This window comes from Argentina silus (genome assembly GCF_951799395.1).
Source record: "Argentina silus genome assembly, chromosome: 3".
Taxonomy (NCBI): domain Eukaryota; kingdom Metazoa; phylum Chordata; class Actinopteri; order Argentiniformes; family Argentinidae; genus Argentina; species Argentina silus.
Window position 1 is genome coordinate 1033572 of NC_139657.1, and position 17774 is coordinate 1051345.

The window sequence follows — 17774 nt, forward strand, 5'->3', positions numbered from 1 at the left end:
ACCTAAAAACTGTACACTGAAGTGGGTAGTCTCTATGGTTAACGACCGCTCTAATCTGATATGAGTGCCAGTTGGTGTGGTTGCGGATAAAGGGTTTATCGGTAAGGATAATTTACCCAAAGGAGGTAATAAGGGGCCAGATATAACCCTTCAGATCCTAAGATGTATTATGCACAGTAGTCTATAATATGTTATGTTACCAGGAGGAGGTAAAAGGCTTATGAGGGATCGAATGACTAAAAATATAAAAATAAGAAATAATAAAAAATAATAATAAAAATTAAAAAATTAAAATTAAGAATTAAAATTGTGAAAACTGTTCCTTTAAATGCAGGTTAAATTCTTTAATTATGGCTTAAAACATTGCAGCATTACAGGCAGAGTGATTAAACGGTAAAATGCTAGTATTCAAAAATGATAAAAATTAGAAAATAATAAAACATATCAGTCTGTCCCTACTCTGCCTGTGAAATTTAGAGAAGTCCCAGTTTCACCCCGTCGAGCATAGCCGGTTCCTCTATCCGCCAGAGCTGTTGTTATACAAACAAAGGTCTGCCAAGGTCCTCCGTTGTACTAGTGTGGCGAGGCCGACAGTCAGAATTCAATCAGAGTGTGAGCTCCGGACAAGGAGATCCTGCTCGGGTGCTAGAGTATGAAAAACTCCAGTTTCCACTCCGGGGTAGTCTTCAACACACTCAGTCCTGCTCCGGGCCTTCTGGTGTTACGCTCCGCAGCGGGGAATGACCGTTGTACTGCTCTAGGGAGCTCTTTTTATAATTTGCAATGGGGCTTTCCTTTACCCCCACCCTTTCTCATCTAGTTCATTTCGTCAGGCATAGAATTCGATCTAGTTCATTACATCACCCTGAGTTCGCACCCATGCTTAGTCATGGGCCTAAGGGCACCTGTTGTTATGTCTACTAGACATACTTATCACTCTCCTGCTCAAACTGGACTCAAGGCCACTTCTTATTGTGGACTTCTGCAATTCTACTCTATTTTTGTCCCATACTAATCTATGCCTTTCTCAAAGTTAACATTTAGTACATATGGTATACAATTATCATTAGCACACATGATTAGCCTACTTCAGTAATCATCCCTGAGTAAGAATTATACAGTCAAACATTAATGCATTTGGTTGCCTACTTCAGTATCAATTAAAACGTTATCACTACGAGGTCCAACCAGATATGTTGACACACATTTGAATCAACTTATCATTTATAAGCAGTAATGCAGTTTACACCTATTTTAATCAACTTATCATTCATAAGCAGTTATGCAGTTGCACCTATTTGAAGGATAGTTCAAAGATAAAATGTGTTTCAGGAACATCCGCAGCCGCGGTGTCCCTCGTCAGGCTGGGCCCCCAGCTGCTAAGCTTTTTCTCTTTCTAGCAGTGTCATGGTGATTCACCAAGGTTGCTCTCAAACCTCGGGCCGATCCTGCTGTGCTTAACTGGGTAACGTTGGGAATGGTGTTTAGGCCGGGAAAAGGCCATACTAATCTCGCCCTCGGCGACAGCTGATATACTGTAAACAAAAAGAAATTTAACAAGATAATACACAAAACAAATTAAACCAAAAAACATATATTTCTCTCACTCTCTCTGGGAGCAGGTGTATGGCCTCTCTCCTGTGGGTATAATCTGATGCATTTTTAACTCTTTTGCATAACTGAAACTCTTCCCACACTGGGAGCAGTGCTATGGCCTCTCTCCTGTGTGTATTCTTTGATGGCTCTTTAAGTATTCTGACGCAGTAAAACTCTTCCCACACTCGGAGCAGTGGTATGGCCTCTCTCCTGTGTGTATTCGTTGATGGGTCTTTAGGGATTGTGCCACAGTAAAACTCTTCCAACATTGGGTGCAGTGGTATGGCCTCTCTCCTGTGTGTATTCTTTGATGTGTCTTTAGGGATCCTGAGTCAGTAAAACTCTTCCCACACTGGGAGCAGTGGTATGGCTTCTCTCCTGTGTGTATTCTTTGATGTTCCTTTAGCTTTCCTGACCTAGTAAAACTCTTCCCACACTGGGAGCAGTGGTATGGCCTCTCTCCTGTGTGTATTCTTTGATGTTCCTTTAGCTTTCCTGACCTAGTAAAACTCTTCCCACACTGAGAGCAGTGGTATGGCCTCTCTCCTGTGTGTATTCTTTGATGTGTCTTTAGGGATCCTGAGTGAATAAAACTCTTCCCACACTGGGAGCAGTGGTATGGCCTCTCTCCTGTGTGTATTCTTTGATGTGTCTTTAGGGATCCTGACTCAGTAAAACTCTTTCCACACTGGGAGCAGTGGTATGGCCTCTCTCCTGTGTGTATTCTTTGATGTGTCTTTAGCATTCCTGAATCAGAAAAACTCTTTCCACACTGGGAGCAGTGGTATGGCCTCTCTCCCGTGTGTCTTCTCTGATGCATCTTCAGGCCTCCTAGTTGGCTGAAACTCTTCCCACACTGGGAGCAGTGGTATGGCCTCTCTCCTGTGTGTATTCTTTGATGTATCTTTAGGGTTTCTAAGCGACGAAAACCCTTCCCACACTGGGAGCAGTGGTATGGCCTCTCTCGTGTGTGTATTCTTTGATGGTTCTTTAGGTATTCTAACACAGTAAAACTCTTCCCACATTGGGAGCAGTGGTATGGCCTCTCTCCTGTGTGTATTATTTGATGTTTCTTTAGGCTTCCTGAGTAAGTAAAACTCTTCCCACACTGGGAGCAGTGGTATGGCCTCTCTCCTGTGTGTATTCTTTGATGTATCTTTAGGGTATCTAAGCGAGGAAAACCCTTCCCACACTGGGAGCAGTGGTATGGCCTCTCTCCTGTGTGTATTCTTTGATGGGTCTTTAGTTTTCCTAAGTCAGTAAAACCCTTCCCACACTGGGAGCAGTGGTATGGCCTCTCTCCTGTGTGTATTCTTTGATGTCTCTTTAGGTTTCCTAAGTCAGTAAAACCTTTCCCACACTGGGAGCAGTTGCGTGGCTTCTTTCCTGTGTGTATCCTCTGATGTTGTTTTAGGGTGCTAGGGGAAGCTAAACTCTTCCCAGGGTGAGGGTAAGTATGTTCTCCTCTGTGAGCCTGTGGTTGTTTATGGTTTCCTGATGTGGTGGAGCTGGGCTCGCTGTCTGAGCCTGGGTTGGAGCTCTCTCCTGTAAGCAAAGGAACATATACAGGATTAAAACCAAGATTATATTCAACCTTTATTTATACAGGAGAAAACACACTGAGACCAAGGCCTCTTTTGCAGGTGCACCCTGTCCACAATATTTACACAATAACAAAACACATACAAAAAATACAACAACGTTAAATACATCATATAAAACCAAAATATATGAAGAGAAACAATCACCAAAGAGGTCCTCGATCAACACCCTAAATTGCGTTTAAGAGTAGTGGCTGCTGCATTTTGGTAAATGATATCACCAGAATCAAGCACTGGCATGAAGGTTTACTGCACAGTTGATCTGATTTCTGCTGTTCAGGGAAAACCAAGATCTATTCCTTTAAAAGAAGCCCACCGCATATCTTAGCTTTTTAACAAGCTCTTCTGTATGTTTCTAAACTTCACCTCTTAGTCAAACCAAATGCCCGGGTATTTATAAGTGGGGACACGCTCAATGGGGGCACCAACTAAAGTACATATGCATGAATCAGATACATTTTTCTATGATTTGGTAAACAACATATACTTAGTTTTTCCAGCATTTAGAACCAATTTCAGCCCAATAAATGCTTTCTATAGGACAGTGAATGCAGACTGTAGCTCAGAAAGAGCCTGGTCAATCGTGGGGGCAATAGCATCTACAACAATGTCATCATCATATAAATGCAGGTTCCAATTATCTACAGATAATCCAATATTCTTAATGTAAAAAGAACCTGACCAAGAATCGATCCTTGTGGGACACTGTTTGTTGTAAGAAAACCTGAATTAACATCATCAGTTAAGACACACTGCGTTCTGTCCGTTAAATCATTTTCAATACAGCTACATGAAGCCTGATCCATGCCTATTTCAGATAGCCTCTTATGAGTAGGTAATGGTAATAATAAATAAGGACCCATTCCGAATACACAATTAACAACAGAGCAATAATGTACAATAAATACAATTATAATATTAGCCAAGTTCATGAACTCACCATCCAACTCACTGTCTGTCTCTGGTAAATCCTCTCCTCCCTCCTCTTCTTTCACCATCACTTCTTCTTCTTCCTCTTCCTCTACCACATTGTGTTCAAGTGTTTGACTGCAGTCCTCCAGCTTCACTGCCACCATCTCTGGACCCTGCTGTGTGCTTGTCTGGGCTGGAGAACCACAGCCAGAAGCCAGGGTCTCTGTGGACTTGGGTTCAGACATGGTAGCTGGGCTGTGAGGTGGATCTGTGTAGTGTAAACAAAGAACGAGACACACATAGTGGAGAGTTAATTTCACAAACATTCAGATTGCCAAACACCTAAGAGTATATGAACTACTATGAATTGTTATTGTAAAGCGTCTTTCACATTGACTGGGCTGCTACCCCTCTGGCTGAATGGTGCACACACATTCCCCTCATGGGTTTAAAACTGTTAGAAATACATTACTGCAGTGTGCTAAATTTACTAATGTGATGGCCTGTTGATAAATGAGAGATGAATCAAGCATTAGTCCCATAGTACTTTAGATTAATACATGGAGAGGTCAAGCCAGGTCATCAAGAAAGATGTTGCAACACACGCTTACACAAAGAGCTATAGTGGAAAAGTACCAGGCTAGGGAGGACATACCAGAGTAGGTATCTTATCTCTAACAGGGTGCTGACTCCGCAGATGGGATGAATGGTGTGACCAGCCCGTGAACAACAAGGGATGCCAAGTCTAAACCAGGTTCCTCCCCAACCAAATAGCCAATCACAATCACTTTGTATTCCGTAAATGCTTTGTTTGACTGTTTGAATGCATCCATTTTTGGAGGGTTGGTTACAGATTAACAACTTGCTGACTGTGATTTTCTTCTCCAAAAGTGGTCCTTGTACAAGCCTAGAATTCTGACATGTAGTTGGGAAATAGCTAAAAGTAGCTAAAAGTAGTTTGTCTTCTCCTTCAAATAAAGAACACGTTTTCTCACAAAACCATTCTGCCAAAGCTTAGTCAATTGGACCCAGTATGGGTAAAAGTGGAAAAAGGGACATCATTTGTTCCTTAACTAATAAATAAATAAATAAAATCCAATAAGTAATAGTATATAGTGGCTTATATTGAGATGTAAGAGCTCATCACTAACTTAATTCGGAATTCGAACCTACATTACAACAGGCAGCCTCTCCGGCATAATGGGGGCGTGACACTAACAGGCTTTAGTATGCAAGGGTTGTTCTCGTACTCCTCTTGCATTTGTAGACATCAAGATAATATTATAATAATATAGAGGCCAGTATAGTGTAACCAGGGGCTAGAATAATACATGGTGAAGCAGTTCAGGCTGTGCATGTGTCGGTATAGGCATCTGTGTAATGTAAACAAAGAATGAGGCACACATAGTTGAGAGTTAATTTCACAAACATCCAGATTACCAAACACCTAACAAAGAATATGAACTACTATGAATTGTTATTGGAAAGCGTCTTTCACATTGACTGGGCTGCTACCCCTCTGGCTGAATGGTGCACACACATTCCCCTCATGGGTTTAAAACCATTCTGGTAGAGGGTAGTTAATTGGACCCAATACAGGATAGAGTTTTTCCTGCATTGAGAATCTCCCTTAAAGGCGCATTTTCATGCAATGCGGTTATAGAACCAGCAGGGGGCGATTGGCAGTAGAGTGTGTAGTTGAAGTGTATCTGCAGCGTAGTGTTATGTATTATTATATAGTACATCTTACGTTAGCGTCTATAAGTTACTTTTGGAAGTTATTTCTCTAGTTCCAATTCTTCCACCTGTTGCTACTCCTACAACAAGCTATTCACACAAATCCAACTTTAAAACATGCAGAGACGTCTAACTCGTGTTATGACTTTTGTTTTTGATACCTATTCAACTGTTTTAACTATTAAGCTTTTTGTAAGTCCAAAACCTCTCATCCAGTTAACATGATGGAATGTTGATTTACACCAACATTCTGTTAGCTCCTTTGTTACTGCAACTGCTATGGAACTTTCAGGACCTGAAAAGACCTGCAGAACACATTCTTAGAATGATTACACAACAACACTCTCTTGGCTACAAGTTCTTCCCCACTCTCAACTCCTTCACAAACCCACTCTCCCACTCAACCATCCCTTTACCCACTCGACTGAACTACCCCAGGCTCATCCATCCATCCATCCTTCCTGTCTGTCTATCTACGACCTTCTAACATACTATCCGTCTAACCTTCTATCTATCTAATGTGACAGAAATATAGAAATGTTTTAGATAGAATACTGCTGCATTGTTTAAAAGAACGTACTAGGCCTTGCCCTTTAGGTAAGGCTGACATTGTTACTGGGGAAAACGGGCCCGAAGGTTGAAAACAGTACTTGTCTCACCTGTTTTCGACACAATGGTTGGAACTGCCAACATCCCTTGTCCTTGGTTGGAACACAGATATGCTTATTCTTGTTAATATGTTCCAACCACCAACATCCTTAGATTTCCACGACACTAACCTTTCAACTACCTAGCATCATCCTTTCTTCCTTTCACCAGTCACTACTGCTTCACTCAGTATAATCCATACTGAATAACATCTTCATTGTTTTATCTTTCTATACCATTATATGTATTCGCTACCATAACAAGACTGTCTGTATTATGGTATAATAGAGTAAGCAGTGCCTTTATTTTGAAGGAATGGGGAGTGACGTCACGCACGTCGGTACGGGAGAAAGAGCGGGAGTTCTGTTCATGCACGTTAGCCGACTGCTGCTGTTCTGAGTTGCTGAATAAATACACTCCGAATACGTCGTTGTGTGAACCTCTTATTAAGAGTAACTTGACAGTATCTATTGCCCAAACCATCAAACTTTTTTCAACTACCTAAACAAGACTTTACAAGCCTACAAAAGCTTCTTCTTCTAGTTATCTAACAACAAGCTTTTATCAAACTTCACTTGAATGTTATTCTGCAATATTTCATAGATAATAAGGTGTAGATTGGATACCAGGACATACTGTAACAGAAGTCAACAGCTTTCAAAGTGACTCATTTATTCAGCCTTTGTAAATGTAGCCTATTAAGGCTAATAATATCACTGTTATTTACTCTGATATTTAGTCTATCCCATATCGACCTCATTCAGAGCAGCCATTGTGATCGTTGCAACTGCAATCCACGGCCTCACACAAGTTGCACAAAGGACAGTTCTCCGTGTTTGCTGTTGCTCTTTCTTGCGGAATGTTGATATGAAAAAAACGGATCAAACAGATGCAACATCTCTTCTGATTACTATTTTAACATAATTTAAAGTTTCCGCAAGAAAGAACAACAACTCACAAGTCAGATATCTTGAAGCAGGTTTTTATTCAGCGATAGAACGCGGCGGTGTTCTTGTGTTCGTCTGTATTTTTGAGCAACCCGGGTGAAGCCTCCAGTTGCAGTTGTAACTCGCAATTTTACATTTTTGTTACTTACATTTTGAATGTTCAGCAATGTCGAGATACCGGTGTACGCTGCTCAAACCTGGACTGTCGGACGTCTGATCACTCCAGAAATAAAAGAAAATTCTTACAAGCTAGCTACCTCGACGTCCACATTTGTAGTAGTAAACATGCGTCCGTGAGGAATGAAGGATGTGACGAGCACGTTGTCGTCTGTTGATGACATCATCAGTGGGCCGTTCCTTTCCGGAGCTGTGTTGTGAACGATGATAGAGGAACTCCGCCCACTGAGCGGGTCTGTTTCTTCACAATAAAAGCGCCCACGTTAAACTTGTTTAAGCATTCAGAAATACTAAATAACGATAAACATTTCCAAGGCCAAATGTGATTTTAATACCACTGTACTCAGCTACACTTCTAGACTATGAATCAATTGAGTTTCAACCATGATGGGTGACATACAGATGTGTCTTGTCGTAGAATTCTTTAATTATGGCTTAAAACATTGCAGCATTACAGGCAGAGTGATTAAACGGTAAAATGCTAGTATTCAAAAATGATAAAAATTAGAAAATAATAAAACATATCAGTCTGTCCCTACTCTGCCTGTGAAATTTAGAGAAGTCCCAGTTTCACCCCGTCGAGCATAGCCGGTTCCTCTATCCGCCAGAGCTGTTGTTATACAAACAAAGGTCTGCCAAGGTCCTCCGTTGTACTAGTGTGGCGAGGCCGACAGTCAGAATTCAATCAGAGTGTGAGCTCCGGACAAGGAGATCCTGCTCGGGTGCTAGAGTATGAAAAACTCCAGTTTCCACTCCGGGGTAGTCTTCAACACACTCAGTCCTGCTCCGGGCCTTCTGGTGTTACGCTCCGCAGCGGGGAATGACCGTTGTACTGCTCTAGGGAGCTCTTTTTATAATTTGCAATGGGGCTTTCCTTTACCCCCACCCTTTCTCATCTAGTTCATTTCGTCAGGCATAGAATTCGATCTAGTTCATTACATCACCCTGAGTTCGCACCCATGCTTAGTCATGGGCCTAAGGGCACCTGTTGTTATGTCTACTAGACATACTTATCACTCTCCTGCTCAAACTGGACTCAAGGCCACTTCTTATTGTGGACTTCTGCAATTCTACTCTATTTTTGTCCCATACTAATCTATGCCTTTCTCAAAGTTAACATTTAGTACATATGGTATACAATTATCATTAGCACACATGATTAGCCTACTTCAGTAATCATCCCTGAGTAAGAATTATACAGTCAAACATTAATGCATTTGGTTGCCTACTTCAGTATCAATTAAAACGTTATCACTACGAGGTCCAACCAGATATGTTGACACACATTTGAATCAACTTATCATTTATAAGCAGTAATGCAGTTTACACCTATTTTAATCAACTTATCATTCATAAGCAGTTATGCAGTTGCACCTATTTGAAGGATAGTTCAAAGATAAAATGTGTTTCAGGAACATCCGCAGCCGCGGTGTCCCTCGTCAGGCTGGGCCCCCAGCTGCTAAGCTTTTTCTCTTTCTAGCAGTGTCATGGTGATTCACCAAGGTTGCTCTCAAACCTCGGGCCGATCCTGCTGTGCTTAACTGGGTAACGTTGGGAATGGTGTTTAGGCCGGGAAAAGGCCATACTAATCTCGCCCTCGGCGACAGCTGATATACTGTAAACAAAAAGAAATTTAACAAGATAATACACAAAACAAATTAAACCAAAAAACATATATTTCTCTCACTCTCTCTGGGAGCAGGTGTATGGCCTCTCTCCTGTGGGTATAATCTGATGCATTTTTAACTCTTTTGCATAACTGAAACTCTTCCCACACTGGGAGCAGTGCTATGGCCTCTCTCCTGTGTGTATTCTTTGATGGCTCTTTAAGTATTCTGACGCAGTAAAACTCTTCCCACACTCGGAGCAGTGGTATGGCCTCTCTCCTGTGTGTATTCGTTGATGGGTCTTTAGGGATTGTGCCACAGTAAAACTCTTCCAACATTGGGTGCAGTGGTATGGCCTCTCTCCTGTGTGTATTCTTTGATGTGTCTTTAGGGATCCTGAGTCAGTAAAACTCTTCCCACACTGGGAGCAGTGGTATGGCTTCTCTCCTGTGTGTATTCTTTGATGTTCCTTTAGCTTTCCTGACCTAGTAAAACTCTTCCCACACTGGGAGCAGTGGTATGGCCTCTCTCCTGTGTGTATTCTTTGATGTTCCTTTAGCTTTCCTGACCTAGTAAAACTCTTCCCACACTGAGAGCAGTGGTATGGCCTCTCTCCTGTGTGTATTCTTTGATGTGTCTTTAGGGATCCTGAGTGAATAAAACTCTTCCCACACTGGGAGCAGTGGTATGGCCTCTCTCCTGTGTGTATTCTTTGATGTGTCTTTAGGGATCCTGACTCAGTAAAACTCTTTCCACACTGGGAGCAGTGGTATGGCCTCTCTCCTGTGTGTATTCTTTGATGTGTCTTTAGCATTCCTGAATCAGAAAAACTCTTTCCACACTGGGAGCAGTGGTATGGCCTCTCTCCCGTGTGTCTTCTCTGATGCATCTTCAGGCCTCCTAGTTGGCTGAAACTCTTCCCACACTGGGAGCAGTGGTATGGCCTCTCTCCTGTGTGTATTCTTTGATGTATCTTTAGGGTTTCTAAGCGACGAAAACCCTTCCCACACTGGGAGCAGTGGTATGGCCTCTCTCGTGTGTGTATTCTTTGATGGTTCTTTAGGTATTCTAACACAGTAAAACTCTTCCCACATTGGGAGCAGTGGTATGGCCTCTCTCCTGTGTGTATTATTTGATGTTTCTTTAGGCTTCCTGAGTAAGTAAAACTCTTCCCACACTGGGAGCAGTGGTATGGCCTCTCTCCTGTGTGTATTCTTTGATGTATCTTTAGGGTATCTAAGCGAGGAAAACCCTTCCCACACTGGGAGCAGTGGTATGGCCTCTCTCCTGTGTGTATTCTTTGATGGGTCTTTAGTTTTCCTAAGTCAGTAAAACCCTTCCCACACTGGGAGCAGTGGTATGGCCTCTCTCCTGTGTGTATTCTTTGATGTCTCTTTAGGTTTCCTAAGTCAGTAAAACCTTTCCCACACTGGGAGCAGTTGCGTGGCTTCTTTCCTGTGTGTATCCTCTGATGTTGTTTTAGGGTGCTAGGGGAAGCTAAACTCTTCCCAGGGTGAGGGTAAGTATGTTCTCCTCTGTGAGCCTGTGGTTGTTTATGGTTTCCTGATGTGGTGGAGCTGGGCTCGCTGTCTGAGCCTGGGTTGGAGCTCTCTCCTGTAAGCAAAGGAACATATACAGGATTAAAACCAAGATTATATTCAACCTTTATTTATACAGGAGAAAACACACTGAGACCAAGGCCTCTTTTGCAGGTGCACCCTGTCCACAATATTTACACAATAACAAAACACATACAAAAAATACAACAACGTTAAATACATCATATAAAACCAAAATATATGAAGAGAAACAATCACCAAAGAGGTCCTCGATCAACACCCTAAATTGCGTTTAAGAGTAGTGGCTGCTGCATTTTGGTAAATGATATCACCAGAATCAAGCACTGGCATGAAGGTTTACTGCACAGTTGATCTGATTTCTGCTGTTCAGGGAAAACCAAGATCTATTCCTTTAAAAGAAGCCCACCGCATATCTTAGCTTTTTAACAAGCTCTTCTGTATGTTTCTAAACTTCACCTCTTAGTCAAACCAAATGCCCGGGTATTTATAAGTGGGGACACGCTCAATGGGGGCACCAACTAAAGTACATATGCATGAATCAGATACATTTTTCTATGATTTGGTAAACAACATATACTTAGTTTTTCCAGCATTTAGAACCAATTTCAGCCCAATAAATGCTTTCTATAGGACAGTGAATGCAGACTGTAGCTCAGAAAGAGCCTGGTCAATCGTGGGGGCAATAGCATCTACAACAATGTCATCATCATATAAATGCAGGTTCCAATTATCTACAGATAATCCAATATTCTTAATGTAAAAAGAACCTGACCAAGAATCGATCCTTGTGGGACACTGTTTGTTGTAAGAAAACCTGAATTAACATCATCAGTTAAGACACACTGCGTTCTGTCCGTTAAATCATTTTCAATACAGCTACATGAAGCCTGATCCATGCCTATTTCAGATAGCCTCTTATGAGTAGGTAATGGTAATAATAAATAAGGACCCATTCCGAATACACAATTAACAACAGAGCAATAATGTACAATAAATACAATTATAATATTAGCCAAGTTCATGAACTCACCATCCAACTCACTGTCTGTCTCTGGTAAATCCTCTCCTCCCTCCTCTTCTTTCACCATCACTTCTTCTTCTTCCTCTTCCTCTACCACATTGTGTTCAAGTGTTTGACTGCAGTCCTCCAGCTTCACTGCCACCATCTCTGGACCCTGCTGTGTGCTTGTCTGGGCTGGAGAACCACAGCCAGAAGCCAGGGTCTCTGTGGACTTGGGTTCAGACATGGTAGCTGGGCTGTGAGGTGGATCTGTGTAGTGTAAACAAAGAACGAGACACACATAGTGGAGAGTTAATTTCACAAACATTCAGATTGCCAAACACCTAAGAGTATATGAACTACTATGAATTGTTATTGTAAAGCGTCTTTCACATTGACTGGGCTGCTACCCCTCTGGCTGAATGGTGCACACACATTCCCCTCATGGGTTTAAAACTGTTAGAAATACATTACTGCAGTGTGCTAAATTTACTAATGTGATGGCCTGTTGATAAATGAGAGATGAATCAAGCATTAGTCCCATAGTACTTTAGATTAATACATGGAGAGGTCAAGCCAGGTCATCAAGAAAGATGTTGCAACACACGCTTACACAAAGAGCTATAGTGGAAAAGTACCAGGCTAGGGAGGACATACCAGAGTAGGTATCTTATCTCTAACAGGGTGCTGACTCCGCAGATGGGATGAATGGTGTGACCAGCCCGTGAACAACAAGGGATGCCAAGTCTAAACCAGGTTCCTCCCCAACCAAATAGCCAATCACAATCACTTTGTATTCCGTAAATGCTTTGTTTGACTGTTTGAATGCATCCATTTTTGGAGGGTTGGTTACAGATTAACAACTTGCTGACTGTGATTTTCTTCTCCAAAAGTGGTCCTTGTACAAGCCTAGAATTCTGACATGTAGTTGGGAAATAGCTAAAAGTAGCTAAAAGTAGTTTGTCTTCTCCTTCAAATAAAGAACACGTTTTCTCACAAAACCATTCTGCCAAAGCTTAGTCAATTGGACCCAGTATGGGTAAAAGTGGAAAAAGGGACATCATTTGTTCCTTAACTAATAAATAAATAAATAAAATCCAATAAGTAATAGTATATAGTGGCTTATATTGAGATGTAAGAGCTCATCACTAACTTAATTCGGAATTCGAACCTACATTACAACAGGCAGCCTCTCCGGCATAATGGGGGCGTGACACTAACAGGCTTTAGTATGCAAGGGTTGTTCTCGTACTCCTCTTGCATTTGTAGACATCAAGATAATATTATAATAATATAGAGGCCAGTATAGTGTAACCAGGGGCTAGAATAATACATGGTGAAGCAGTTCAGGCTGTGCATGTGTCGGTATAGGCATCTGTGTAATGTAAACAAAGAATGAGGCACACATAGTTGAGAGTTAATTTCACAAACATCCAGATTACCAAACACCTAACAAAGAATATGAACTACTATGAATTGTTATTGGAAAGCGTCTTTCACATTGACTGGGCTGCTACCCCTCTGGCTGAATGGTGCACACACATTCCCCTCATGGGTTTAAAACCATTCTGGTAGAGGGTAGTTAATTGGACCCAATACAGGATAGAGTTTTTCCTGCATTGAGAATCTCCCTTAAAGGCGCATTTTCATGCAATGCGGTTATAGAACCAGCAGGGGGCGATTGGCAGTAGAGTGTGTAGTTGAAGTGTATCTGCAGCGTAGTGTTATGTATTATTATATAGTACATCTTACGTTAGCGTCTATAAGTTACTTTTGGAAGTTATTTCTCTAGTTCCAATTCTTCCACCTGTTGCTACTCCTACAACAAGCTATTCACACAAATCCAACTTTAAAACATGCAGAGACGTCTAACTCGTGTTATGACTTTTGTTTTTGATACCTATTCAACTGTTTTAACTATTAAGCTTTTTGTAAGTCCAAAACCTCTCATCCAGTTAACATGATGGAATGTTGATTTACACCAACATTCTGTTAGCTCCTTTGTTACTGCAACTGCTATGGAACTTTCAGGACCTGAAAAGACCTGCAGAACACATTCTTAGAATGATTACACAACAACACTCTCTTGGCTACAAGTTCTTCCCCACTCTCAACTCCTTCACAAACCCACTCTCCCACTCAACCATCCCTTTACCCACTCGACTGAACTACCCCAGGCTCATCCATCCATCCATCCTTCCTGTCTGTCTATCTACGACCTTCTAACATACTATCCGTCTAACCTTCTATCTATCTAATGTGACAGAAATATAGAAATGTTTTAGATAGAATACTGCTGCATTGTTTAAAAGAACGTACTAGGCCTTGCCCTTTAGGTAAGGCTGACATTGTTACTGGGGAAAACGGGCCCGAAGGTTGAAAACAGTACTTGTCTCACCTGTTTTCGACACAATGGTTGGAACTGCCAACATCCCTTGTCCTTGGTTGGAACACAGATATGCTTATTCTTGTTAATATGTTCCAACCACCAACATCCTTAGATTTCCACGACACTAACCTTTCAACTACCTAGCATCATCCTTTCTTCCTTTCACCAGTCACTACTGCTTCACTCAGTATAATCCATACTGAATAACATCTTCATTGTTTTATCTTTCTATACCATTATATGTATTCGCTACCATAACAAGACTGTCTGTATTATGGTATAATAGAGTAAGCAGTGCCTTTATTTTGAAGGAATGGGGAGTGACGTCACGCACGTCGGTACGGGAGAAAGAGCGGGAGTTCTGTTCATGCACGTTAGCCGACTGCTGCTGTTCTGAGTTGCTGAATAAATACACTCCGAATACGTCGTTGTGTGAACCTCTTATTAAGAGTAACTTGACAGTATCTATTGCCCAAACCATCAAACTTTTTTCAACTACCTAAACAAGACTTTACAAGCCTACAAAAGCTTCTTCTTCTAGTTATCTAACAACAAGCTTTTATCAAACTTCACTTGAATGTTATTCTGCAATATTTCATAGATAATAAGGTGTAGATTGGATACCAGGACATACTGTAACAGAAGTCAACAGCTTTCAAAGTGACTCATTTATTCAGCCTTTGTAAATGTAGCCTATTAAGGCTAATAATATCACTGTTATTTACTCTGATATTTAGTCTATCCCATATCGACCTCATTCAGAGCAGCCATTGTGATCGTTGCAACTGCAATCCACGGCCTCACACAAGTTGCACAAAGGACAGTTCTCCGTGTTTGCTGTTGCTCTTTCTTGCGGAATGTTGATATGAAAAAAACGGATCAAACAGATGCAACATCTCTTCTGATTACTATTTTAACATAATTTAAAGTTTCCGCAAGAAAGAACAACAACTCACAAGTCAGATATCTTGAAGCAGGTTTTTATTCAGCGATAGAACGCGGCGGTGTTCTTGTGTTCGTCTGTATTTTTGAGCAACCCGGGTGAAGCCTCCAGTTGCAGTTGTAACTCGCAATTTTACATTTTTGTTACTTACATTTTGAATGTTCAGCAATGTCGAGATACCGGTGTACGCTGCTCAAACCTGGACTGTCGGACGTCTGATCACTCCAGAAATAAAAGAAAATTCTTACAAGCTAGCTACCTCGACGTCCACATTTGTAGTAGTAAACATGCGTCCGTGAGGAATGAAGGATGTGACGAGCACGTTGTCGTCTGTTGATGACATCATCAGTGGGCCGTTCCTTTCCGGAGCTGTGTTGTGAACGATGATAGAGGAACTCCGCCCACTGAGCGGGTCTGTTTCTTCACAATAAAAGCGCCCACGTTAAACTTGTTTAAGCATTCAGAAATACTAAATAACGATAAACATTTCCAAGGCCAAATGTGATTTTAATACCACTGTACTCAGCTACACTTCTAGACTATGAATCAATTGAGTTTCAACCATGATGGGTGACATACAGATGTGTCTTGTCGTAGAAGTCAATAATAAAGACACGTGAGTTGCTTGGCTCACAATAATTATCCACGAAGGGTACACGATGTGATGAAACAAAGTCTCTTCAGTTTATTCACAGCTCTTCGAGAAGCGACATATAAAGCAAAACTCTACCTCAGTTCTTAGGGATTACTTCCCCATCACACTGTTTTATACTAATACAACAATAAGACAAGATGTTATCACTCCCCAATGGTCTATCAACAGGAGCACATTCACATCTCTGTGGTGGAAGCTGAGCAAGTTGGCCGTGGCGCCCTGACTTGTGGTTTTCCTGTTGTTCAAGTAAGAAGCTACAACAAGCCCTTGCTTTCTAAGACATGAGAGTGTTCACGATACATGAAACATGCGCAGAACACGTGGTTACTACAAGTACATTGACCAAATCCATTATTATACAACTCTTTCCTCACACAGGTTCAGAGTTGTTTAAATAGTGTTATGGAAAATACATTGATAGAACTGTTTGAAGGATATACTTTCATACGACTGATACAACTTGTGTGAATACTGTGATTACATTTTCTCTTGCCACACCTCTAAAGTTCTATAGCCTTTGTTCTGAGGAATGCTGTATGATTACCACATGGATAGCTGTGGTTTCGGAGGGAGTGGTTTGTTTCTTGAATCTCACCTCCGAAAGGCTGAAGCACAGAGTGGTAAAAGCTAGACATCCACCACACCACCCAGGCAGGCAAACGGTCGCCTGGCAACCTGCTCCATAGGTTTGCGTGTAGGAACTGTTTGAGTCTCCATCAGCGTCAGCCAATAGAAGATGGACCCCTTCATTAGCGCCACTCTTCTAATGTACCGCTTTGAGACAGGTCAGTGTTGCGCTATCTGTCGGAACACAATGCTACGTGTAAGCATTTATGCCTATGTAACAGTAGAAACAAGTTATGGTTAAATTCCTGCGTAAATGGGCACAACGTCACCTTCTGGCACAGTGAGGAAATCCTCCTGTCATATAAAACTAGGGGATTCTGGGTAATCCACAGCAGAGCAATGGAGTAATGCTGTGGGTAAACTGCAAGAGTTGAATGGTCTTGGATAAATCACTCATTATGCTGTAAAACACACTCACTTCCTCTTTGTATTTTGATGAAATACATTTTTAGTAACCTCTGTTGTTAATTTGGCGTCAAATAAGATATGCATTCTATTTTTAGAATGTAAAGTCTCCGGTTTCCATGTGTTCAGTAGCTAATGTGATGTACTTTTCTTTAGGAGCTGTTTGTGCACATCCATTACATTACATTACATTTACATTCTTGACATTTCGCAGTCGCTTTCATCCAAAGCGACTTACAACAAATACATTTGTCTAAAGTAAGTGAATCATCTATACATCAGTCGTCATAAGCAACAATCTATGCTCGGACCAGGGGCCATTGGCAGTCACAATGCTAGAATGAGGAAAGATTACTTTTTCTTTTAACAGTAGAGGAACTGTACTGAGGGGTGGTGGGGGGTGAAGAGCTCTTTAGGAGGGACAGTCAGACTTTGCAGTTTGCACAAAGCCAGCAAACCTGCTGGTAATTCTGTGCAATACCGGATTTTGTCACTAGAGTGCGATATTGAATCATTGAGTTTGTTCATTTTCATGTATTCTGTAAAACCTAAAATGGATGATAGTCAATTCTTCAAATTATATAGACCTTTGAAATTGTGAATTAATAGCAATTTGTTGTATCAGTCTATTCAGTAGACCTTTGCTGTGGGAGCTGTTTGTTCACATGCATACAAAAGAGACGACCAGACTATTCCCTTCATTTGTGTATGTTGTCCCATCATTGCAGCTTGTGTCAGAGATGGTCGTTGTTGGTTTGTATTCGCTTAATGAATGAAAATAAAGACTGGAGGGCAAAAACTATGTTCTTGTGTCTTTATTCCCAACACAGCAATGGAGAGCAGGAGAGAGTTGACGTTTAGGCTGTAGCCTTCCTCAAGACAGACAGAGAGGAATGAACAGTGTCTCCCGGTATTAGACCCTATACAGGAGTCCCAGTCCAGCCCTCCGT

General features: G+C 41.5%; 2 protein-coding genes across 2 annotated transcripts; both read right to left on the reverse strand.

Annotated features, from left to right (window-relative positions):
• Window positions 1-319: 319 nt before the first annotated feature.
• LOC310802610 (uncharacterized protein) lies at window positions 320-7730 on the reverse strand. The gene is made up of 3 exons (XM_083667074.1): window positions 7591-7730; window positions 4138-4377; window positions 320-3141 (listed from the first exon to the last, which is right to left on the reverse strand). The coding sequence occupies exons 2-3, from the start codon at window positions 4352-4354 to the stop codon at window positions 1709-1711; spliced, it is 1650 nt and encodes a 549-aa protein (XP_083523200.1). The 5' UTR covers window positions 4355-4377; window positions 7591-7730; the 3' UTR covers window positions 320-1708.
• Window positions 7731-8013: 283 nt separating this feature from the next.
• Window positions 8014-15428, reverse strand: LOC310801869 (uncharacterized protein). The gene is made up of 3 exons (XM_083666037.1): window positions 15289-15428; window positions 11836-12075; window positions 8014-10839 (listed from the first exon to the last, which is right to left on the reverse strand). Exons 2-3 carry the CDS (start codon window positions 12050-12052, stop codon window positions 9407-9409), a joined length of 1650 nt encoding a protein of 549 aa, XP_083522163.1. The 5' UTR covers window positions 12053-12075; window positions 15289-15428; the 3' UTR covers window positions 8014-9406.
• Between the last annotated feature and the right edge of the window lie 2346 nt (window positions 15429-17774).